The sequence below is a fragment of the Giraffa tippelskirchi genome, chromosome 2 (genome assembly GCF_054371585.1).
Source record: "Giraffa tippelskirchi isolate mGirTip1 chromosome 2, T2T-mGirTip1v1.2.pri, whole genome shotgun sequence".
NCBI classification, from domain to species: Eukaryota; Metazoa; Chordata; class Mammalia; order Artiodactyla; family Giraffidae; genus Giraffa; species Giraffa tippelskirchi.
Window position 1 is genome coordinate 120,518,147 of NC_137276.1, and position 26,372 is coordinate 120,544,518.

The window sequence follows — 26,372 nt, forward strand, 5'->3', positions numbered from 1 at the left end:
CTGGCACTGTCAGGCAGAAAGAACCACTCCAAGGAGGAGACCTGCCACACCTATGACACTTTGTGGTTGAGAGAAGTGAGTTCAGATCCCAGTGGTGCCAGCGATCTTTGCTGTGGTCTTGGACAAATGCCTGTTTCTTCACACAGAAACAGTGAGAGCTCCAAGGGGTGCTAGGGGTGAAGGGGTGAAGCTTCATGGCACCTGCACACAGTAGGTACCCAATAAGTATGCCTTATTCCACTCAAGATGAAGCAGAATATTCATTTTTGAAAAATATTTATTAGAAAACTAAAGTGAATGTGGCAAAAAAAAAAAAAAAAAACCAACAAAAAGAAAACCAACATACCAATCCCAACACATACCTTTAAATAGCAAGCATATGACACTGGTTATAAAGCTTTTCCAACTCTACTGATCTAGTCTTTCCCACCATCTAAGTTAAGGAGGGCCTCTGAGGGAAGCCAGGTGTAAACAGGTCATTTGTACTAGTGATGAGCAAAAACTAACTACGTGAGAGCTATCAATGGCTACCCTTCTTGCTTTCCTAGGCAGTCCCTCCCAAACACAAGAGAGTGACTAGATCTCAGGACTGTGTTCATGGGGATCTGTGGTTCTTGTTTTAATCTGGGAGTGAAGGTGTGTGTAGATGAAATAGTAGAAAGACAGACAAATCATTAGAGGGTAATCGGAAAGCACCTTTAAAATCTGGACCGTTTCCCACAATTTAACCTAGTAATTCTCAAACTTTACTGTTGGAAAGCATCCCCTGATGAGATTGTTAAATTCGCAGGCTCCCGAAATTGAATGTTTCAGATAAGCACTCCATTGATTCCGTGCACACTGGTTAGCCATCCGGTTTGAGAAACACTGTTTAAAATGTAGTAAAACAATTCCTACCTCCTTAAACACAAGGTAATAGCAAAGTTAAGGACTCTGCTGACAGTCACTGTGCTTTTGTCAACTTGGAGGGACCAATATAGAGAGGCAGGAAGGAGCCTCCAATTCCTAACAAACATCCTGGTCTTAGAGGAGCCTGAGCAACCTGTCAGGTGCTGTTCAGGAAGGAAGTAAAATTTAATAATCAAGTTGATTTCCGATCATAGGGTGGCCTCCAAACGACTAACCGGCCAACCTCCTCTGTCCCGGTTTAATGAACTTCGTTGGGCCAGTGCCAGATGGGAAGCTGCCATTCAGACAGGACACGGGGAAACTGTGGATCCTGACTTGTGAAGACATTGTGAATAAAACACCTATAAAAACCTTTATTAACCAGAGTGCGCCACGCCCAAATCATGTTGGTGCATCACGGACAACATGTAGAAATAGTCACATTGATGCCAAGGTTCCCGTTATCTGCAAAAAGATGCGCTATGGCTGTGTCGAATACCAGGCAGTCACTGTTCATGATGGCTGCGGACACGCCATCGTGGATGGACCGGGGTGTGGCCTCCCAGGTCAGTCTCCTCCGGTTCCCATTCAGTTCCAGTCTGTAGGCGAAGTTCTCGGCCTGCTTGCGAGTGCCGATGAGCAGGACAATGGCAAAGAACTGCTGGTGGCCCTCATACTTCTCTTGTTTCTCCAGCACCAGCATGAAGTGATGGCCGAAACACGACTGCATCATCACCCAGTCCACAGCTCCTGGCAGGTTAATGTCTGTGGCCAGGAAGACGATGTCTTCTCCCTGAAGGGTGGTGATGCTCTTGTGGGCGTGCATGAGATGGGACATCACGGCTTCCAGGGACCCCTGCCACTTGCAGGAAGCACCGGGACAAGGGCAAGAGTAGGGACGGTATTCACAGATGTCTTCATGCTCTGGCTTCTCGGTGTGGTGCAGGGTCAGGGAACAGCCAGTGGTGGCATACTGCAGGGACAGAAAATAGCACAGTGAGACACTGAGGGCTTCCTCCACCTCTGAGGCTGCAAACCTCAGGTTTTCCAGACTCAAACTGCATTTTTGTTTCAACCACTTTTGTTCCAGGTGAGTTAAATATTGCAGACTGAAAAGTCTCAGTGCCTATTCATCCTTAGTACTGCCATGCATAAGATGGGGGGTCCATCCCGGCCAGGAATGAGCTGCATTCCCACCCCTGTTCCAACCTTGTTGAAAACATGAGAACTCAAGTACTCTTACAAATGTTTCAAACAAAATTGTGGAGCCAGCCCTAGAAAACCTGGCTTTCCCCGTATTTTCTGTGAATTTAAAGAATTTTAAAAAAGAATTTAGAATTGCTTGTGTGCATTGAGTGCTAAGTCACTTGAGTTGTGCTTGACTCTTTGTGACCTTATGGACTGTAGCCCTCCAGGCTCCTCTGTCCATGGGATTTTCCAGGCAAGAATACTGGAGTGGGTTGTCATGCCCGCCTTCAGGGGATCTTCCCAACCAAGGGATGGAACCTGCATCTCCTGCATTGGCAGGCAGGTTCTTTACCACTAGCACCATAGAATTGCTTAGGGGTAGGATAAGGATGAATGTCATCTTCAGACTAGTTTTCACTGACAGTTTTGCAGATGGTGTAATTCCCCCCTGTTGGCCCCGTCCACTGCTTCCTGGCTCCAACTGCGACCAGCAGGTGGGCTGTGGGAAAGCTGCCCTGTGGCCCCCTGCTCTTGCTGGTGGAGTGACCAGCCCAGTGCAGAAGAGGGCTGGAGACCCCTCACATTGTTAGAACCATGACCTTGCCTTCTTCACCCTTTACCCCCTGCCCCAAGGGTGGGCTTTGGACATACTTTTTTTAGGAAAAGAAATCACATTCAAGAACTCAGGAGGCTGCTTTTCAGTTTGGTTCCAGCCAGTGGAGCTGAAAGTGAGAAGGGCCTCACTCTCCTCTCAAAGTCCACTGGACTTGCCTCAGACACCTTTCCTTAAGTCCCTGTGCTCATCTCCTCGTGACCAAGTAGTCAGGTCCTCCTGACAGGCCTGGGAGGAAGGGGAACTAGAGTGGGTGCTAGAGTGGGCGGTTGTCCTAGGTGGGTTTCCCGACCCAGTCTGTCCTTCAAACGCTGCCTTCATAGGATGGGAACAAAACCTTTTTCCCCCTTCACATTCCTGATGGATAAACTACATCTTATCGCAAGAAAAGACCACACCACAGGAATTAAGACTCCTGCACCCAAACTCCATGAGAATGACCCTGCTAATTCCCGGACACCAGATGGAGAATGAGTCCACCAGTAGACACTTGCTCAGAGGACTATGCTGTAGTTTTGTCAAGAATAAGGAAACCTGAATGACCTCTTCAGGTGAAACCAGAAGTCAGCTTTGCACTTGGATTTCCCTGCCCCCTGTTGAAACAAGAAGACATCAAATGATGGCAGGGTCACATCAATTTTCTTTTTGGTCCCACTGGGTGACTTGCAGGATCTTCGTCCCCTGACCCAGGATTGAACCCAGGGCCATAGCGGTGAAAGCCCCAAGTCCTAACCACTGGACCACCAGGGAATTCCCCTGCTTCATTTCTAAGATGCTGTGTCCAAGGCTGAAAACATACAACTGAACCCCACAGCTGTTTCTGCTTTTCCCTACCTGTCCTTAAGGAATAAACCCTTATAAATTTTTTAAATATGTCAAATTCTGATCTTTGCAGCTGAATTAAATCACTAGCAGTAAGCAGGCCCTGAACTGAACGTCTTCTCCTTACAAGACCCTAAGCTGCAGTCACTGAGGAGCAGATACGGAGGAGAGAAGGCCGCCACCACCCTTAGGGAGAATTGTCTCCCCTAATAAGGAAGAAGAAGGTGGCTTAGAGAGAGACATGCAGCTCCTTCCTCCTCCATACCTAAAGTGAATTATAATGGTCTTCAGTAGAAATTGGCAGAAATAGTTCACTGTTATTTATTAATACTCTGCCTGTAGGAACTGCTTATTCATCTTTGAAAATCATGGACTAATTTTAAAAGCATGGGTATAAAACTTAAGAAGAAGGAACAAATTTACTTATCCAGATATATTTATAGTTTGTGTTCCTAGCAGTGTAAGGCCCTAAAAAAACAAATCTCTATTAACTGTGTTTTAAATCCAGGGTGAGGCTCAGAATACAGAGCCTTCTGACACTCTTCTGTGAGTGATGGGTGAGACACTTCTGCCAAGTGTTTAAAAACACACATCCAACACAATAAAAATAGCAAAAATTAGCCCAGAACCTGGCCGATTTCCTGGCTGAAACAAACCCTCAATTTTTGGATCTGAAGACCTTTCAGAAGGGGCTGTTTACCACAGTTGCCCAGGAATAATTCCAGGAACGAGACGAACTCTGGCTTAGAATGTACAGAAAAAGTACCACCTGCCCCCTTCCCAGCCCAAAGCCCCAAACCACTCCAGGTTCACCAAGTCAAATGTACAACAAATATTTATCAACAAGCAATCATTTGAGAACTTGTGTAACTCAGGTAGGAATATTTATATTCTGAATTATTGGTTTGCCTTACAAGTCACATACTTTTCCTTCCACCCAAATATAGAGAACAGGGGACCTCCCCAAATTACACAAATAGACCAGGCATTACTTAGCATCTGTGTGGACAGTGACCTTGTGAGAAAAGATCTTACTGCAGCCTCTATTAACTTAAGTAAACATAATTTTAAAGTGTTATGTGCTTACTCTACCTTTTCTAAACAAGCTGAACTTTTTTTTTTAAAGGGAAGGCCCCTTTTTATTGAATTTGTACATTTTACTTTCTTCCTTTCAGAATCCTAATTAAAAAAAAGACTTATGTTTCTGCTTACTTAAAAAAACAACACACAAACTCTGAAACATCACTTTTGTGATGAGAAAGGAGGCAACAGGATTTCAACATAAGCAAAGAAAACTACACCTGGAGCAAAGAAAGAAATCGAAGAGGAACCGACTCAGATCGAGGCCAGACCACCTGCACTCGGCACAGCCCTTCACTAAGAGGACTTCTAAAGCAAACCCATCTGGGGGACCAGGGAGCAGCCCTCTCACCTTCTGGAAGAACAAACAGACCAAAAGCCCTAATGATCGCGCAAATATAAATCAATCACTCTGTTTGAAAAAGCACACATGCGTTCGACACTTGTCTCCCGTCCCTTCCCAGATTCTCTTCAACAACAGGGGGCGGAGGGGGGCAGCCCCTTGGCACCGGGGGTTTACAGGACATAAAGTGTTCTTCACCAGGTGCTCCTCGTCGTCCTCAGAGCTCCAGACAGAGCGGAGGGTGCGCTCCTGGTTCCTCCACTCCACCCTGAGCAGGCAGACCAGCAAGAGGACCAGGACTATCACGCACAGCTCCACCCGGGCCACCATGTTACTGCCGAGGGGCAGGGCAGGATACAACTGCTTGCCGAAGCATTGCTGCATGCACTCTTCCTTGGAGTGATAGTTGTTTTTATTGCCCCAGCATCCTCCATAGATGAAGTTATTACAAGACTTCTTCTCAGCATTAAAGTACCAGCGTGGGAGGGCTGCGCGGCAAGGCCCAGTGACGGCCTTGGCAATGCAGTGTTCTTCACAGCTGAAAATATCACTGGAGAAGGCATCAGAATCCTGCCTTCTGGGAACACTTGGGACAGCGGAATCTGCTTCATTCTTGGTCCGCTCATTGAGGGTATTCTCTGTGACGCCAGCACACTTTGCAAGACACTCCTCCTTGGTCATGTAATTATTGTCATTCCCGTCACAGCCTCCATACACAAACTGCTGGCAAGATCCGTCAGTGACACTGTACCACCACCGAGGGAAGGAGGCCCGGCATCTTCCCACTTTCTTGGGAAGGTGGCAAAAATCGTGGACACCATGTTCTTTGTTGGTCGCCTCAGCCCCAGAGAGGAGCAGCGGTGCCAGCAGGGCGAGGAGCACCCCGCACGGCCTCGTTTCCGAGAGCTGCGCCATGACGGACTCCACTCGGCAGCCCAAGGAGAGGCCTCGAGCCTGTGGTCGTTGGGGTCTCGCCAGCAGGTGCGGGAAGACCCTCGCCGCGCACGCGCACTGGAGCGCCTTGCGTTCGGGTGCGGGCGCTCGAAGGGGGCTGCGGCGTGCGCCTCTGCCCTCGCCACACAGGAAATCTCCAGGCAGCTCCTTTCTCGGTTCTTTGGTGTGCGGATACTCTGCCTCCTGTGCCCACGATGATTTCCTCTGCTCCTCACTGGCCCCGGACTCCCTCTACCCTTCAGAACCCCACCACACCCCCAGACCCTCGGTGGGCACCAGAGGTAATGGCGGCCACCCTGAAGCAGCTATCGAAGGTGGCAACAAGCTGACCTTTAATGCCAATCTATTCCTTCTCTTTTCCATTATGGGTGAGGGTGTGTCTGCGTGACCACTGGTGCCACTGTTAGGACGACCGGATTAGAGATGATGGTCTCTAAAAAGAAAAGATCTAGACTTTAAACATGTGTGCACTCACACACACACAAACACATGCACTCTTGTGCCACATCTGATACTTGTGACAGTCTCGCCATTGTTCTGGAACGATGCTCTTGTCACTACACTAGGAGTGCGCCTGCAGGGATCAGAGGGTTGTCTTTGGGGTCTGCAAATCTCCTGAGACAGTCTGTAGAACGGTTTAGGGGCCTCTCAGGAGCAAATCCAAATTGCACGGGTCCCTGGTCTTGTGTCTTCTCGATAAGCGCCACGGGTTTCTAAGGGCTGCCACCCTCTGTGGTGCAGATCCTGCCCCTGTGGCGTCTGCTCTCAGAGGGGCTGTACCATGCAACAATAAACAGCTCGAACACATCAGAAATACAGGTACCTATGCAAAGGAAGAAGGAGGGGGCAGGGGTGACAGGTGATTTCAAAGTGGAGACAGGTTGAGGAAGAGGGGTATGGGAAGCCTCACGGGGGAGGAGGCAGATTGTGGAAGGAATCTGCCAGTCCATCTGGTTCTAGCACGGGGTGAGCGGAGCATGCGTTGGGGACAAAACATAATGAGCAGGTGGGTCCAGGTTCCATCCAGGACGTTATTGATAGTTTAGTTCATTTTCAGGGTTTCTCTACAGCAGCACTACTGACAAAGAGCAAATGCATCTTGGTTTGGGGGCTGTGCTATGCACTGGAGGGTATTTAGTGGCATCCCTGGCCTTGAAGATGCCAGGAGAGTCCCCCCCCCACGTGGTGACCACCAGAAATGTCACCAGGCATGGCCACATGCCTCTTGGGTGGCAAAATCACCTGAGTTGAGAGCCCCTGATTTCAGTGAGTGACACAACCTGGCTGGGCAGGCACACTCCCAGGCGTGAGGAGGCGCCACAGCAGGAAGCTGGTCTGGCTGGTCACTGCCCTGCCCAGCAGGTGCCACCCGAGGCACTTTAGGAAATAATCCAGCCGCAACACACAGCTAGACCTGGATGGATTGAGCAGCACGGATGGAGGCTGGGGCACTGGTTCCACCCGTTTTACAGAATGACTCATCCCAGCCGTGGTCATCCGTGGCCACACCAGGGTCAGAGCCTTGAGTTTCTCGATGCTCTGTGGCTCTTTCTCTGAACACAGCAGCTTAGGGGTCAGACAAAGAACCAATCTTTTGCGGAAAAAGCAATTGGCCTTGATCTCCCCATCCGACCCCTCCCAGCCAACATACACAAAACCCAGGGTCCACAGATATGCTGTTTCTGGAAACTGGTTCAAACATGAACTTCTTCTTGGTTTGCAAGGAGAAAAACAGCCCCGAACGCGGCTCTCCCTAAGGAATGAGGTGGCAGCACATCACAAACAAGTAACCAGTAATTAGGCCCTCCCCGCCTTCTCTGGCATCTGGCAAGAAAGTCCTGAGTTTTCCCTTCTCTCGCTCTGGCCAGGGCTTGCCCACCCGGCGGGAGGGTTCAGAGGATGCCCGTTTTTCTTGAAGACGACCGGTTCTTCAAGGCACACACTTGTCTCTGAGATAAAGCACCTGGGCTGCTTTGCAGAGAGCTGCCTGTGGCCTGGGACACATCCGCGGTTATAAATGAGATTTCTCCCCCTAGGAAATATCTGCTCATCTCCCCTGGGTGGGGGTGGGGGGGCGGCGCGAGGTGGGATTTGCTTTAAGTAAACCCCTCTTTAAGCTGGGGGCCAGGGGAGGCACGACAACACACACAAGCCCAAAGCTAAAGAAGAATGCAGGGCAGGGGGAGAGATGGCCCAACAAAGCAATGTTGAAATAACACTTCTGACTTTTCCTTTAGAAATTTTTCACATTGCAATGGCTCAAAAGTCTTGTGCAAACACGTTCTGCCGCTGTGAAAAGGTGACAGGGGACCCTGGTGCCTCATTCTGACGTCTTTGCAGAAAGCAGTAAATAGTGCCAATTCTTTTCCTGGACATGGGGTTTGAAGGTGGTTTTATTTAAGCTGGAATTTAGACAAGGTTTTCTCCTTTTTGGCACAGAGACCCCTTGACACACAAATACACATGACAAGGTACGTCAGAAACATAGTCAAACACTAGACACCTGGTATTTATTCAAGAAACACAGGCATATTATATTTGTTTAAGGAATAAGTATATAAACGGAATTCTTAGCCTGGGTGCTAGTGAAGGTCATGGATTCCATGACTGGTTTAGAACAAGTTTTTTCACCTATTTAATTAAATCTGAGTCCAGGCAATTTAAGGACGATTTGCTGAACTCTCAACAATCAACAGTCTACAACACTGGAGACACTGGGAACCAACCAGGTCCCTCTGGGGTTGTGAGGTAACCGCCTCGCCTCCACCTGCTCACCTCCTCGGAAACAGTGAGGTGTATTAGCAGACTATCTGCCAGTACCTCAAATGAGAACATCTTAAGAAAAACAAAACAGAATAGATACTTGTTGTTGATGCTTATAAACCTCTGAATTAGACCCAAGAAGTGACCTTGTCTTGGGGTAAGCAAAAGCAAACTGCACTTTCTTTCCATCTAAATAAGCTGTAAGCATCACATAATGCACACGGATGACCAAACGTCTGACCCTGGACTGGGAAACCAAAATTGCTACAAAGGCCGTTACTGGGACAACCACTGAAATTTGAATATGGACTCTGGATTAGATAAGAATATCTACGCCATATCACATTTCCTGATTTTGATAACTGTACCATAATTACATAAGAAAATGTCCTTGATTTTAGAAGAGAAACACAGGGCAGTACTTAGGGATAAAAGGACGGAGTCTGCAGTTTCCATGTAATATATATATATGAATGGAGAGAGCACAAACAATAAAGCAAGTGGGGCAAAAAAAAGGTAACTGGTGAATGTGGATAAAGGCCATATGGGAATTTGTACTAGCATTGCAAGTGTCATGTAAATCTGAAATCATATAAAACAATCCAGAGGGACTTCCCTAGTGGTCCAGTGGCTAAGACTTTGCACCTCCCAGTGCAGGGGGCCTGGATTTGACCCCTGGTCAGGGAACTAAGATCCCATGTGCCACAACTAAGACCCAGTGCAGCCAAATAAATAAAAATAAATATTAACAAAAAAACCCAGAGACTAAGCATATTCATCCTTCTGGGGGTAGAGATTCTTTTTGCAGATCTGAATGATTATTGTGATAGTTTTTTCTTTTTTAAAGAAAATATACTTTTAACTACATACTTGCATGTAAACGCAACTAAACTAATAATTTATCTTTTATTAGACGGTCTTGGGATTCATTTTAGTGAACCAACAAAATGTGGCAGTGAAGACATCAATTGTTATAATTACCAACACTTTTTTACCCCCTCCCCACCCAAAGAAGATAGAGCCTTCTCTGTTGCTCCTCAGATCCATCCAGAGGTTTGTGGGCACCTGACAGATCAATGGCCCTGGATGATGGTTTCAAAGTTCATGATACACCACCCTTAGTGCTCCACGGGAAACTCCTGTTCGCTTCCAGACCACATCTGGAAGAGGAGCTCCAGGTATGAAATGTAACTGCACCCCTTTCATAAACAGGTAAACCCCTTTTAGTACTGGGGAGCTGACCCCATGAATGGGATCAGAGTTAGTTCAGTGGGAAGGATGGATCCTGACAGTAAAACAGGTATGATCAGCAGACGATAAAAGGCTATTGGTTGAAGTCTCTGTTTCTCAACATTGTTTAGACTTGATCGAGTGGGAGCTGCAGCTAAACCTAGTCTAGACCCATATAGTGGTAAAAGTTATATCTTAACCAGCAGTTACACTTCAATTTTACCACTTTCTTTAAAATTCTTTACTTTTTATTTATGGCTGCGCTGGGTCTTTGTTGCTGCAGGGCTGCTCTTTGTTGTGGTTCACAGGCTTCTCACTGCAGTGCCCTCTCTTCTTGTGGCTCACGGGCTCTAGGGCACACAGGCTTCAGTAGCTGTGGCTCAGGGGCTCAGGAGCCGAGGTACATGAGCTTAGTTGTTCCGTGGCATGTGGGATCTTCCCGGACCAGGGATCGAACCCATGTCCCCTGCGTTGGCAGGTGGATTCTCAACCACTGGACCACCAGGGAAGTCCAATTTTACCACTTTCTAACAGGACTTCTAGCAATCCAAGCTAGCTCTTTTGTGATGAAAATCTTTTTATCTGCCCCCCAAAATATCACTGAATGATCCCAGGTTATTTTCCAATTAATATATGGGTCTGTTAATTTTGCTTATTGACTTACTGATTTATTGCCTGCTTCCTGTTCACCCACTATTTGTTGGTAGATGAATAAATATTAGGTTTATTTGCAAAAGATGACTGCTCTCCGCCATGTTACTTTTACTTTAATTAAGTCTTACTGTGGAACTTAGAATTAAAAAATAATTCAATAGATCTTGAGACCATGTAAGAAAACAATGTACATTTTAGACTTCATTCATTCTGGGTTGAATGACTTCTGTAATTTTTGACCAAGGCATTTCACATACTTTATTTACATAAACTATTTCGATGGGGGTGTTTCTAGCTTTTCTGAAACCTTATCTAGATGGGGAAACAGGGTGCTGTTGTCATTCTGATGGCTGTATGTCACTTTTGCTTACAGTGTGTTTGCAACCACTGGTAGAGTGGCTGTGATTGGAACTCAAGTACCCAGTGTCTTGTGTGACCTTGGATTGAGCCTGCCTACCCTGTCACCTCTGAGTGGGTCTATAAAACTACCTGCCAAATAATCAGCCCTTGACTGTTATTACCAGTGGAGAAGTTCAGACTTGGGCAGCAGGAAAAATGACATCTCTTTTTGTGACTTCATTATAATGTTCACCCTGCATCTGTTTGTCTCGCATTTTTCCTCTAAGAACCTCAGCGGATTTTCACTTAAATGGTACATTCGTCACCTCTGCTATGAGGTAGTGCAAAGACATAATGATCAGAGTGCAGTCTTAGTTTCACAGATAATAGTATGAGAAGACAGTGTCACTCAGTACCTGAACTGTCAAACAGTGGTGAGGCTAAGCAAACACTGACGCTGAACTTTATAAACTTTCTTCTGGAGAAGGCAATGCTAATGAAAACCTTTGGCTTAAAAATTCTCCTTTTTGCCTAAGAAAAAGTCAACAAACCCCATGTGGCAGGGCTTTCCTACTGAAGGTGACTTGGTGGGAGAATCCGGCCTCTTATTATCACAGTCATCTGAGAACATCCTGCTGTTGGGGAAGTGTGTGTGTGCAAGTGTGCATGTGTGTGTGCGTACAAAGACTCCTTGGGGTGGCAGGGGTTTCTTTTGGCAGGGGTTTCTTTTTAAACTTGGAAGTGTTGAACAAAAGTTGACTTTTGACCAAGTATACCTCTCATCTGACCACAGATTGAGCTAGCAGGCAACACCCCCCTCCAACTGTGGACTTGGAGAACCAGTTTTGTGAGGTCCCTTCAGAATCTCTGCTGAAGCAAACAAAAGCACTGTAAAGTAGGAACTGGAGTGAGAGGCTTTATGGACCTTGTCCAGCCTTTCTCAACACACTTCTTCCTGCCAGCATCCCAAATCTGCGAGATCACATTCATTGCCCTGCCCACCCTTCAAACGCTGCTCCATCCCTCTGGATGCTTTATTTCTCAACCAATACAACTGAATTCACAAGAAAGTGGAAGTAGTAGGGCTGCCAGATTTAGCAAATAAAAATACAAGCAGCACAGAACGTGCCAGGCAATTATTTATCTGCTATTCAAATTTAACTAGGCATCCTTATTACACCTGGCAGCTTCAGGGGTACCACTGCCATCCCTCCAGAAGCTACTGTGTAAGCCTGGAATGGGAAGGAGATCACCTCAGCCAAACAGAGGGGTAGCAGAAAAGACACTGTGTGTATAATTACAAGGCAACTTCTGGGGTTTCTGCTCCCAGTGCTGTGTTCCTCAGCATGTGGGAATCTTAATTCCCAGACCATGGATCGAACCCACACCCCCTGAAGTGGAAGCTCAGTGTTTTAACCACTGGACTAACAGGGAAGTCCTCAAACTTACAAATTTTGAGCAAATTTCTTAGAGGGGATGTGAACCATGTTCTGTATCCTTTACAAAGTAATTAGGAGGATAACACGAGATAATGTACCCAGCTCAGACCAGGTAAACGATGTTTTCTACAAGCACCAGCCTCCTACAAGCCCCATCGGGATATTCCATCCCTTCCTTTCCTGCTCATCCTCCTTAATACAGCTCTGACACCACAACTGAGGGAGGCCTCCAGACTCCTCTGCTCCTACTACTCAGAAGGGCTCTGGTGGCACATCTGTCTCCACAATTAGACTCAATTTCAGAAGGACGGGATGGTAGGGGAGGCAGTGGTTGGCTAGGCATATTTTTTGTAGGAAGAGAGGGCTTGGGGCTGCAGGGTATTCCAAGGCCTGGGTAGGTCTGATGAAAAATTAATGGGTAATCAGTTCAGTTCAGTTCAGTCGCTCAGTCGTGTCTGACTCTCTGCGACCCCATGAATTGCAGCACGCCAGGCCTCTCTGTCCATCACCAACTCCCGGAGTTTACCCAAACCCATGTTTATCGAGTCGGTGATGCCATCCAACCATCTCATCCTCTGTCGTCCCCTTCTCCTCCCGCCCCCAATCCTACCCAGCATTAGGGTCTTTTCCAATGAGTCAACCCTTCGCATGAGGTGGCCAAAGTATTGGAGCTTCAGCTTCAACATCAGACCTTCCAATGAACACCCAGGATTGATCTCTTTTAGGATGGATTGATTGGATCTCCTTGCAGTCCAAGGGACTCTCAAGAGTCTTCTCCAACACCACAGTTCAAAAGCATCAATTCTTCGGCGCTCAGCTTTCTTCACCGTCCAACTCTCACATCCATACATGACCACTGGAAAAACCATAGCCTTGACTAGACGAACTTTTGTTGGCAAAGTAATGTCTCTGCTTTTAAACATGCTATCTAGGTTGGCCATAACCTTCCTTCCAAGGAGTAAGCGTCTTTTAATTTCATGGCTGCAGTCACCATCAGCAGTGATTCTGGAGCCCAAAAAAGTAAAGTCTGACACTGTTTCCACTGTTTCCCCATCTATTTCCCATGGAGTGATGGGACCAGATGCCATAATCTTAGTTTTCTGAACGTTGAGCTTTAAGCCAACTTTTTCACTCTCCTCCTTCACCTTCATCAAGAGGCTCTTTAGTTCTTCTTCACTTTCTGCCATAAGGGTGGTGTCATCCGCATATCTGAGGTTATTGATATTTCTCCCGGCAATCCTGATTCCAGCTTGTGTTTCTTCCAGCCCAGCGTTTCTCATGATGTACTCTGCATATAAGTTAAATAAGCAGGGTGACAATATACAGCCTTGACGGACTCCTTTTCCTATTTGGAACCAGTCTGTTGTTCCATGTCCAGTTCTAACTGTTGCTTCCTGACCTGCATACAGGTTTCTCAAGAGACAGGTCAGATGGTCTGGTACTCCCATCTCTTTCAGAATTTTCCACAGTTTATTGTGATCCACACAGTCAAAGGCTTTGGCATAGTCAATAAAGCAGAAATAGATGTTTTTCTGGAACTCTCTTGCTTTTTCGATGATCCAGCGGATATTGGCAATTTGATCTCTGGTTCCTCTGCCTTTTCTAAAACCAGCTTGAACATCTGGAAGTTCACGGTTCACGTATTGCTGAAGCCTGGCTTGGAGAATTTTGAGCATTACTTTACTAGCATGTGAGATGAGTGCAATTGTGCGGTAGTTTGAGCATTCTTTGGCATTGCCTTTCTTTGGGATCGGAATGAAAACTGACCTTTTCCAGTCCTGTGGCCACTGCTGAGTTTTCCAAATTTGCTGGCATATTGAGTGCAGCACTTTCACAGCATCACCTTTGAGGATTTGAAATAGCTCAACTGGAATTCCATCACCTCCACTAGCTTTGTTCGTAATGATGCTTTCTAAGGCCCACTTGACTTCACATTCCAGGATGTCTGGCTCTAGGTGAGTGATCACACCATCGTGATTATCTAGGTCGTGAAGATCTTTTTTGTACAGTTCTTCTGTGTATTCTTGCCACCTCTTCTTAATATCTTCTGCTTCTGTTAGGTCCATACCATTTCTGTCCTTTATCGAGCCTATCTTTGCATGAAATGTTCCTTTGGTATCTCTAATTTTCTTGAAGAGGTCTCTAGTCTTTCTCAATCTGTTGTTTTCCTCTATTTGTTTGCACTGATCGCTGAGGAAGGCTTTCTTATCTCTCCTTGCTATTCTTTGGAACTCTGCATTCAGATGAAAATATCTTTTCTTTTCTCCTTTGCTTTTCACTTCTCTTCTCTTCCCAGCTATCTGTAAGGCCTCCTCAGACAGCCATTTTGCTTTTTTGCATTTCTTTTCCATGGGGATTTTCTTGATCCCTGTCTCTTGTACAATGTCACGAACCTCTGTCCATAGTTCATCAGGCACTCTGTCTATCAGGTCTAGTCCCTTAAATCTATTTGTCACTTCCACTGTATACTCATAAGGGATTTGATCTAGGTCATACCTGAATGGTCTAGTGGTTTTCCCTACTTTCTTCAATTTAAGTCTGAATTTGGCAATAAGCAGTTCATGATCTGAGCCACAGTCTGCTCCTGGTCTTGTTTTTGCTGACTGTATAGAGCTTCTCCATCTTTGGCTGCAAAGAATATAATCAATCTGATTTCGGTGTTGACCATCTGGTGATGTCCACGTGTAGAGTCTTCTCTTGTGTTGTTGGAATAGGGTGTTTGCTATTGGTAATCAGGAGGAGACAACTCTGGCCTGATGTTACATGAGGGAGAAACAGTAGGCACTAGCATTAAAGCAAAAGGGTAACACCCATTGCTGGTGATGCTGGAGAGAAATGGGCACTCGGTGCCCATTTGATTCTATGTGAAAAAGCAGTTTGGCTTTATGAGCAAAAGCTGATTTCTGCACATGCTCTTTGTTCCTACCATTCAACTTCTAGGAGTTTATCATTAGGAAATAATTATTTTCTTATGCACAGGGATTCAGTTATAGCAGTACTTTTGTTTTTTTTAAGCACAATAAGAAAACAGAATGATTTAAATGACCACAAACAGGGGCTTGATTAAATAACTCTGATACATTCATAATCAACATCATGTTCCATAACATTCCAGAGTTAATGGAATCTTAATACCACATAGTCATTAAACAGGATCTTAAGGAATATTTATCAGTGTGGAAAAGCAGTCACAATGTATTAGATGAAAAAATAAGTTATGAAATAGTGTGTGAATTTCCTGTTTTACCTGTTTTTCATTGTTGGTTTTTTTGTTGTTGTTGCTGGTTTGTAAGTTTTGATGTAGAGGTAAGTTTGCGAGGACATGTGCAAAAATGGTGTAGTGGTTATTCTAGGTGGGCAGGATTATAGAAAATAGTATCAGATTAAAATCTCCTGTATGTTCTACATTACAAAAATCATAACTTTTAAAAATAAAATATATGCATAAAAAAGTTCACTAATCTAAGCAGGTTTTCCCTTCTAAAAGCATTAAAGAAAATTTTTAAAACTCTCATCACTGAAAAACCAGTGCCAGAGCCAACTTACCTCGCTCTATGGAAACCCTGTAAGACTAGGAATAGGGAAGAGAAGCTCGATGGGAGAACTGACGGGAGAAAAAAAGATTCCTTTTTTTCTTTTTAGGGCTTCCTTGATAGCTCAGTTGGTAAAGAATCCACCTGCAATTCAGGAGACCCTGGTTCGATTCCAGGGTCAGGACAATCCCCTGGAGAAGGAACAAGCTACCCACTCCAGTATTCTTGGGCTTCCCTGTGGCTCAGCTGGTCAAGAATCCACCTGCAATGCGGGAGACCTGATGAGTTCGATCCCTGGGTTGGGAAGATCCCCTGCAGAAGGGAAAGGCTACCCACTCCAGTATTCTGGCCTAGAGAATTCCATGGACTGTATAGTCCATGGAGTCACAAAAAGTCGGACACGACTGAGCAACTGGACCTGACCTCAGACTACAGTCATTTGCTTTCTGTTAGTTTCTAACTGTGTGCATTTATTTAGTTTTTACTTTGTGCTGGGCACTTTGCATGAATTACTACCACAATCATCTCCCCATTTTAGCAACGAGCCACTGAGACTTGGAGAGGTCACCAACCAGTACAGTAAAGACAGATAGGATTGGGACCAGGAGGCTCGAGTAGGGCCTGCCTTCAAAACTACCAGAGTTAAGAGGTGAAGGGGAGGAGGGGGAGAAGGAAAGACCTAAAGACACCACCTCCATTGATTCAAAGTTTTAAAATAGGGCCCAGGCCCACACATTTAATACAGGTGTACCTTCCATTCATCTCGAAAGCTAAAAACTGGGAAGGGAGTGACCTTTTATCTTACGGACACTATACAGTATAAAAATGATTACAATAAAACTTTTACCCAACTGGCAATGAGGATGTCAGTTTCGCAGTTTTTAAGAAACAAATGGAGAATGGATATGTGGGGCAAAGTTGATGAAGTTCTGCTAGGGAATTTTCAGCATCTCTCATGAGCTTTAGAAAGTATACTCAGGTGAATGCTGGCATTCACTCTGGCACATGTGTACCTACTGTGTGCCCTTTTCAAAGAGTGAGGACCTTACGGGTGTGAATGAGAAATGACACTGTTCACAAATTTTGTCAGACGCACAAGTTGGACACTAAAGATATTTTACATTGAGGTCTTCCTATGGTCATGTGTATACAGCACTTTATATAGGGCTTCCAAGAAAAAAACAAAAGGGGCAATTCTAATCCATCCTAAGCTGGGGACTCTATAGGTCAGACCTGCTGTACCTTTTGGTTTTCGTCCATTCTGGCTGTGCCAAAGATCAATCTTAACTAACAATGATTTACTCTAGTTCCAGGACTTGGTGACCTGTGAAAAATCTTTGGCCAACTCTGTGTAGAATCAGCATTAAACTTCCAAGTACTCTTTTCATGCATTCTAGTGCTTCTGTTCTTGATTTTACACTGAAAAGCTGCCTGTTGTCTTCTGGAAAATCTTGAGCCTCACCAGAAACACATGTGGACCCCAGTGCTTGCCAGCACAAGCTTCTATGAGCCAACCCTGTCAACTTCAGCCAGAATTGAGGACTGAAGGGATAACTTCCAAAGTAACTGATTTTTGTTTTAGGGGAATTTTTGAAGTTCAGAAGAGATCCCTGAAATGGTTTTGGCAAATTGGCTTATCCCCTCAGACTGTTAGGTGACTGATCACCCATCACCTAGCAACTGCTCTGATCCCACCCACCTTCCATATGCTTTGGTGACACAGAAGTCCTCGCCAGCATTGCTAATCTGACCTGAGAGCACCCCCACCAGCTCAAGGTTATCTCTGTTCTTTTTAACTGATGAACAGCCAGATCTAAGGAGCTAGTGACAGTACTGAGATAACAGAAAGCCAGGAGGAGAACCTAGTTCTGTCACCTGACTAGTGCCCCTTTTCTCTTCAACAGCTCACTAGATTCCAGAATTTTAGGGCAGAAAAAGATCCTTGGTATAGTCATCTTGTCCAGCTCTTAAGACATTCAGGTGCAAAGAAACAGACTGACTTGTACAAAGTGTCAAACATCTAGTCAATAGGACAATAGTTCAGGTCTCCCAAAGGCCAGAATGTTGGCATTTTCTCTCAGCAAAACAAAGATGAAAAGGCAGTAAGCTGTAACAGTTGGGACCTATCAGAATTCCAGAGTTCATGTGTTCTCAGAGTCAATTGAGAACTTCCAGGCTCAGTGGATGTTTTCTGAAAGAGAGCCAGGTCAGAGGTTGCACCCTGGAAGCTGGAGTTTGGTCTACAGACACGGTTGGTTTGACTTGCAACTGCTAGCTTTACATTTGAATTTGGACAATGTTTAAAAAAAAAAAAAAATCGAGATATTTAACATTTAAAAGATGCAGATTTCTGACTTTTCTTGAAAAAATCCAAAGATCTGGCATGGCTGCAATCACATTCCCATCCTGGCCAATCAGCCAGAGTTGAGGAAAAGTTGTGGTCCAACTCCCAACCACCTCCACTGCCCCTGATGTCACTTGAACCCTAAGGTCACATGGCAGATGCCCTTCTCCCTTTCATTACCCGTCCCTTCTGGTGTTTAGGGTTTGTCCCTACTGGACTAGATCAGTCCACACATTTTAACTTTCAACTGGATTATCTGATCTGACTTTAAGATTTTTTTTTTTTTATGTGGACCATTTTAAAGTCTTTACTGAATTTGTCACAATACTGTTTTTTCTTTTCTTTTAATGTTGGTTTTTTGGCCCAGAGGCATGTAGGATTTTAGCTGCGCAACCGGGGATTGAACCCACACACCCTGCACTGGAAGACAAAGTCTAAACCACTGGACCATCGCAGAAGTCCCTCAGTTGTTTGTTTGTTTTTTTAAAGAATACAAACAACACTGTCACAATCCAACTACAGAGAAAAAGTATCTGATGAGGCTTTCAAGTATTTGGAGATAATGCTGCTAGAAACTTCTACAAAAACCAAAGAAAAAGTGGAAAGAAAATGTCTCATAGTGTAAGAGGGCTGGGGTGTGTGTTAGCATTTCCTATGGTTTTGGAGAGAAATAACTCTTTGCAACCCCATCGATTGTAGCTGCCAGGGGAATTCTCCAGGCAAGAATCCTGGAGCTGGTAGCCATTCCTTTCACCAGGGTATCTTTCTGACCCAGGGATCGAACCTGGGTCTTCTGCATTTCAGACAGATTCTTTTACCACCTCAGCCACCAGGGAAGCCCCATAGAAAAAGTAGAAAGAAAATGTCTGATAGTGAAAGAGGGCTGGAGTGTGTTTTAGCATTTCTCATGGTTTTGGAGAGAAATAGTTGGCTGATATTAAAATACACTGTTGGGGGGGTGGTGCCCAAAGTGTCAGCCTTTACTTCTCCCCCTACATCCACACTCTCCAGAGACGATGATGGGTTTGTGATAAGGGGACAGGATGTCAAAACTTCTCAGGCATGGCACAAGCCATAGAATGGACTAAAAATACCTCAGGTGGCAGAGAGCCATACTCTGATAGAGATCCTTTTTTAAAAGGAGATCTGAGCTAACAGTGCATATGGGGCCCTCTGTCACAGGTGCTGGCAGGACTCTAGCCTTTAAATAGGTGACCCCCTCCCCCCAACCATACCTATGAAGGAGGCTTTTTGGTGACTCATACCCTGATTCAGAGGGTAAAGCATCTGCCTGCAATGCAGGAGACCCAGGTTTGATCCCTGGGTTGGGAAGATCCCCTGGAGAAGGAAACGGCAACCTACTCCAGTATTTTTGCCTGGAGAATCCCATGGACGGAGGAGCCTGGTAGCCTACAGTCCACGGGGCCGCAAAGAGTCGGATATGACTGAGCGACTTCACTTTCTTTCCACTTTGGGGCCAATGGAAGCATGAGCAATTCAGAGCTGGATTAAAATCCCCCCAAATATTGGGTGTATAAGCTATTCCCCCTCACCCCCGATCTTCCCATCCCCCAAGCCCTACAAAATTCCTCCCAATAAACTTTATAGTCAGCAGCTATGTTGTCTCACTGGGATGTGTCCATCTGGTGACCTCATCCAGTAGGATGATTTTGTTACTGGTGTCAACCTCAGGTTGTGATCTGGAGCCTCCGAGTATAACCTCAGACTCCAAATCAAAGGATGTGTGCCTTCAGGATGAAGGTTTATGGACTGCTCCACCATGTGATCTCAAGTCACTTAACTCTTAACCTCTCTATACGCACATGTTTCCTCACCTGAGAATAAGATAGGTAGACTCATAAAAGATAACCCACACAAAGGAGCTGGCATGCAGAGGGCCTCAACAAGCATTCTCAACAAGCTTGTTCAGTCTCTTCTTTTCGTGGAGTTCTAGAAGCTACAGGTCCTTAGAAGTTGAGCAGTCCAATCCCTTCATTACAGATGAGGACATCAGGCTCCCAGAGGCAGTCTCTCAGGCAAACAATGGCAGCGCCAGGCAACTCTGGCTTCTGGTATTTTACCCAACACGGGTTTTCTCCCATGAGCCAGCCCGAGAGACTCAGAGCAAGTGGGGACAAGGCAGTCCCTATGACTTCCAGGAGCAAGTGAGAAACACAGGGCTGGCTAAGCAGACCATTGTGTTGAAGTTTGCCACAGGCCTCACCACTCCCTATTGCTCTCAGCCTTCCCAACGAATATTATCTCAGTTGCTTGCTGGGCCTCTGTATCCATCCAAGTTTGATTTATTCAGACTAACTGGCTGAGCTCCCCTGTCAACAGTCTGGATTACTGATCAATCAAAGTTGAGATGTGCATATTCCAGCTTTATAAATCTCACATGTATGTATTTACACAATGGCTTTGTCCAACTGCAGTCTTACAGAATGGGACCTTTTTAAAAATTAGTGACATACACAGAAACACTGGATACCCTTGATTCCCAAGAGAACTCTTCTTCAAGACATATCACATTAGGAAAGAATATATACTTCAGTAGGAACAAGAAATCTGGATTCTGAAAGTGAAACTTCACACTTCGTATAGCATGTTATAACTGTCCCCATTCTCTAGGGAGCAAGCATAATGCTCTTATGATATTGCTTTAAAAAATAAATTAGGAAACTGTAATCAGAAATCTTCCAGCAAACAAAAGCCCAGGACCAGATGGCTTCACAGCTGAATTCTACCAAAAATTTAGAGAAGAGCTAACACCTATCTTACTCAAACTCTTCCAGAAAATTACAGAAGAAGGTAAACTTCCAAACTCATTCTATGAGGCCACCATCACCCTAATTCCAAAACCAGACAAGGATGCCACAAAAAAAGACGACTACAGGCCAATGTCACTGATGAACATAGATGCAAAAATCCTTAATAAAATTCTAGCAAACAGAATCCAACAACATATTAAAAAGATCATACATCATGACCAAGTGGGCTTTATACCAGGAATGCAAGGATTCTTTAACATCCACAAATCAATCAATGTAATACACCACATTAACAAATTGAAAGATAAAAACCATATGATTATCTCAATAGATGCAGAAAAAGCCTTTGACAAAATTCAACATCCATTTATGATAAAAACCCTCCAGAAAGCAGGAATAGAAGGAACATACCTCAACATAATAAAAGCTATATATGACAAACCCACAGCAAACATTATCCTCAATGGTGAAAAATTGAAAGCATTTCCCCTAATGTCAGGAACAAGGCAAGGGTACCCACTCTCACCACTACTATTCAACATAGTTTTGGAAGTTTTGGCCACAGCAGTCAGAGCTGAAAAAGAAATAAAAGGAATCCAGATAGGAAAAGAAGAAGTAAAACTCTCACTGTTTGCAGATGACATGATCCTCTACATAGAAAACCCTAAAGACTCTACCAGAAAATTACTAGAGCTAATCAATGAATATAGTAAAGTTGCAGGATATAAAATTAACACACAGAAATCCTTTGCATTCCTATACACTAACAATGAGAAAACAGAAAGAGAAATTAAGGAAACAATACCATTCACCATTGCAACGAAAAGAATAAAATATTTAGGAATATATCTACCTAAAGAAACAAAAGACTTATATATAGAAAACTATAAAACACTGATGAAAGAAATCAAAGAGGACACAAATAGATGGAGAAATACACCGTGTTCATGGATTGGAAGAATTAATATAGTGAAAATGAGTATACTACCCAAAGCAATCTATAGATTCAATGCAATCCCTATCAAGCTGCCAACGGTATTTTTCACAGAACTAGAACAAATCATTTCACAATTTGTATGGAAATATAAGAAACCTCGAATAGCCAAAGCAATCTTGAGAAAGAAGAATGGAACTGGAGGAATCAACCTGCCTGACTTCAGGCTCTACTACAAAGCCACAGTCATCAAGACAGTATGGTACTGGCACAAGGACAGAAATATAGATCAATGGAACAAAATAGAAAGCCCAGAGATAAATCCACACACCTATGGACACCTTATCTTCAACAAAGGAGGCAAGAATATACAATGGAGAAAAGACAATCTCTTTAACAATTGGTGCTGTGAAAACTGGTCAACCACTTGTAAAAGAATGAAACTAGAACACTTTCTAACACCATACACAAAAATAAACTCAAAATGGATTAAAGATCTAAACGTAAGACCAGAAACTATAAAACTCCTAGAGGAAAACATAGGCAAAACACTCTCCGACATAAATTACAGCAGGATCCTCCATGACCCACCTCCCAGAATATTGGAAATAAAAGCAAAAATAAACAAATGGGACCTAATTAAACTTAAAAGCTTTTGCACAACAAAGGAAACTATAAGCAAGGTGAATAGACAGCCTTCAGAATGGGAGAAAATAATAGCAAATGAAGCAACGGACAAAGAATTAATATCAAAAATATACAAGCAACTCCTGCAGCTCAATTCCAGAAAAATAAACGACCTAATCAAAAAACGGGCCAAAGAACTAAACAGACATTTCTCCAAAGAAGACATACAGATGGCTAACAAACACATGAAAAGATGCTCAACATCACTCATTATTAGAGAAATGCAAATCAAAACCACAATGAGGTACCATTTCACGCCCGTGAGAATGGCTGCTATCCAAAAGTCTACAAGCAATAAATGCTGGAGAGGGTGTGGAGAGAAGCGAACCCTCTTACACTGTTGATGGGAATGCAAACTAGTACAGCCACTATGGAGAACATTGTGGAGATTCCTTCAAAAACTGGGAATAGAACTGCCATATGACCCAGCAATCCCACTGCTGGGCATACACACCAAGGAAACCAGAATTGAAAGAGACACGTGTACCCCAATGTTCATCGCAGCACTGTTTATAATAGCCAGGACATGGAAGCAACCTAGATGTCCACCATCAGACAAATGGATAAGGAAGCTGTGGGTACATATACACAATGGAATATTTCTCAGCCATTAAAAAGAATACATTTGAATCAGTTCTATTGAGATGGATGAAACTGGAGCCCATTATACAGAGTGAAGTAAGCCAGAAAGAAAAACACCAATACAGTAAGATGGTAACGATAACCCTATATGTGAGACAGCAAAAGAGACACAGATGGATAGAAAGTCTAAAGGACTCTGTGGAGAAGGTGAGGGTGGGACGATCTGAGAGAACAGCATTGAAACGTGTATATTATCATATGTGAAACAGAACGCCATTCCCGGTTCGATGCATGAGATAAATGCTCAGGGCTGGGGCAATGGGATGACCCAGAGGGATGGGATGGGGAGGGAGCAGGCAGGGGGGTTCAGGATGGGGAACACATGTAAAGCCATGGCTGATTCATGTCAATGTATGGCAAAACCCACTACAATACTGTAAAGTAATTAGCCCCCAACTAAAATAAATAAATTAAAAATAAATAAATAATAAATAAATAAATTAGGGATAGCTTGTTCAGTCGCTAAGTCCTGTCTGACTCTTGTGACCCCATGGACTATAGCCCGCCAGGCTCCTCTGTCCATGGGATTTCCCCAGGCAAGAATACTGGAGTGGGTAGCCATTCCCTTCTCCAGGGGATGTTCCCCACCCAGGGATGGAACCCGAATCTTCTGCATTATCAGACATAGGGATAGCTGACTGATATCAAATGCTCATTTGTAAAATGTTATTCATCTGAAATCATTTCTTCTGTTAGCCACTGAAGGCCTAGGGGAAAGTGAAGGGCTGCGAAGATGGCTCCCCAGGAACCCTGTGGGGCATCCCCCACCTACTCACCCAGCTTCCACAAAATATCTCAAACCTCAAATATCCACTCTCACGTCACCAATCACCAAATCTTCCCTTGATCACTAGGCTGCCACCTTGTTCATGACCCTAAGAAAATTTTCAAACTGTTTTGTCTAAATTTTATGACAAACTACTACTGGGCTGGGTGCATTGGTAAGCATTACATGAGGAGTGGTTCAAAGCATGATTATTTATTAAGGTTGACTGAAAACCCATAGCTCAAACATAATTTCAAACGCTTATTTGGATATGCTATTTTAAACCCTATTTGTGGCAGGGCACAGACCAAATTAAATCACTCATTTTACTGACATGCATCCCAAGCTTCAGTTCTCTGGTGGATTATTTTTAATTTAAAAATAAGCCCTTGCCCTATAAAAGTAAGCAGCAGCAAAGAGAAATCAATGCAAGAGAGGCTAAATGGCCCATGAGGTACTTTACCAAAAAAACTCCAAAAATATTAATGACATTATTTCTAAGTTTAAAAAATGAACTGTATGGTAAAATTCTAGGTTATAATGCGGTAATATAGATAGATATGTCTCTATCTGCTCCTGAAACTGCTCCTGAAGATTTTTACCCAAAAGATGTAAACTGATGTTACAGTATGACCACACAATGCAAAATTATGCAGCCATTTAAAATACAACAAAATAGAGGTAGGCTGCAGACATATAAAAATACGTGTGATGAAACGGACTTAAGTCAGCAAGCTGCAGAAGCCATTTTTGGAGAAAAACTTATGTGTGCATATATAAACCTTCCTGACATTAACATCTACCATTCTATATTCAGCTGCGGAGAGTGTATTTATACATGGTTAGAAAAAACCCCATGCAGATGCATACTAAACCTAACATCGGTGGGAAAGGAGGCGAGACGTCTGGGTCTTTCACGTGTCTCAGTGATGTGCTCTTTTTTTTTTTTTTTGCAAGAGCACTGACAATTTTTTAACTAAACAAAAAATAAAGTGGTGGGCTTTAAAGAACTGTAACAACAGCTCCTGTGTGCCCTTCCAGTTAAATTCCCCATCAACTCTCGTTTTCACCCCACTTAGTAAAATAACACAACTCCTCAGTCCTTGGAAGGCTAGGAGAGGGAAAGGCGTGGTTTACAAGGTTTTCTTGTTGTTGGAGGAAAACAGGCTGTAGGCGCCCTTTTTTTTTTTTAGCTGCACTCCCGAGGGCTCCCACGTGTCAGGGGTGCGCAGAACGCAGACGCGGGAGGCAGGAGGAATCCAGTACCAGTCCTTCCAAGCCCAGCGCTGGCGAAGGGTGCGTTTAATTCGCTCCTTTCCCCCCTCCTCTGTTCCCCACAGATAGTCAGCTTCTGGGTCCAAGTTTTCCTTCGGCCCAGGCTGAGTACACATCTGCAGAGTACGCAGGCTCCGGGTGGGGACAGCGTGATTGCGTGCCAATCAGGCTGGGGTCAGTGATCGGGCAGCAGTCGGCCCAGAGCTGCTCCCGAAGTGGACAGGTGGCATGGGGGAGGGCGAACACGGTGTAAACTTTTTTTCCCGTTAATAAGAGAGAAGCCCACTGCCTCTCAGCCCCCGCGAATGGGCTGGGAGACACAGCAGTCCCGGGAGGTCGCCGGGCGGAGGTGCGTGGCTGGGCTTACCTTGCAGGGAAACAGAACTGCCGAGGCCACCTTCTCCATAGCCAGGTTCCTGATGCTGGGCGTCAGGGCGCCCCGGCACGTCGGGCAGCAGCTCAACTTCTGGCGGCATTGGTTACACACCAGGTGCCCGGCCTGGCACTGCAGGATGGGGGGCAGGACATAGTCAAAGCAAACCGGGCACTCGAAAAGCGAGGTCAGCTCGTGGTGCTGCGGAGACACCGGGCCAGCCCCGCCGCCGCCGCCGCCGCCGCCGCCGCCGGGGCCCGAGATCACCGCCGCCGCGGCGGGCACCGCGGACGAGCCGGGGCCCGCAGCCGAGATGGTGGCGGCGGCCGGGGGCGCAGCCGGGGTCGGAGCGTGCTGTGGCTGCGGCGGCGGCTGCTTGCTGCAGGGTTTGTTAGCGCTGGGGCCGGTGGAGGACGGGCGGCTCATCGCGCTCCGAACCAACCATGGAACTGCGGGCGCCTGCCTGCCGCGGGGCCGCCGGAGTCAAGGCAGTGCGCGCCCCGCGGGCGGCGGGCTCCGGGGCAACGCCACCGCGCCCAGCCCGGGACCGAGCAGCGGAGACGATCGGCGCCGGGCAGGATGGGGCGCCGGACCGCGCTGACGATCTCCGCGGTCCTCGGCGCTCCGAACGCCCCTCCGCGCCCCCAAACTCCTCCTCCCGGCGGCGTCGCGGCCCCGAAGCCGAGCTGTGCGCAGAACCCCGGCCCACCCGCTCCCGGAGCGGCCGCTGACGC

The 26,372-nt window shown here is 45.4% G+C and overlaps 1 protein-coding gene and 1 pseudogene across 2 annotated transcripts; both read right to left on the bottom strand.

The window, feature by feature from the left end:
* Positions 1-259: 259 nt before the first annotated feature.
* LOC145538441 (kunitz-type protease inhibitor 2 pseudogene) lies at positions 260-5,890 on the bottom strand (annotated as a pseudogene). Its single transcript, XR_014076857.1, has 2 exons — positions 4,944-5,890; positions 260-1,861 (listed from the first exon to the last, which is right to left on the bottom strand). The product of XR_014076857.1 is annotated as a kunitz-type protease inhibitor 2 pseudogene (transcript).
* On the bottom strand, positions 260-26,372 carry SIAH2 (siah E3 ubiquitin protein ligase 2). The gene is made up of 2 exons (XM_081570455.1): positions 25,633-26,372; positions 260-1,861 (listed from the first exon to the last, which is right to left on the bottom strand). Exons 1-2 carry the CDS (start codon positions 26,062-26,064, stop codon positions 1,304-1,306), a joined length of 990 nt encoding a protein of 329 aa, XP_081426581.1. The 5' UTR covers positions 26,065-26,372; the 3' UTR covers positions 260-1,303.

Coding starts and splice junctions, on each gene's coding strand:
- SIAH2 (XM_081570455.1), bottom strand. CDS start 26,064: ATGAGCCGCCCGTCCTCCACCGGCCCCAGCGCTAACAAACCCTGCAGC. Junction 1,862..25,632: donor CAGTTCTGTTTCCCTGCAAG/GTAAGCCCAGCC, acceptor CTGTCCCTGCAG/TATGCCACCACTGGCTGTTC.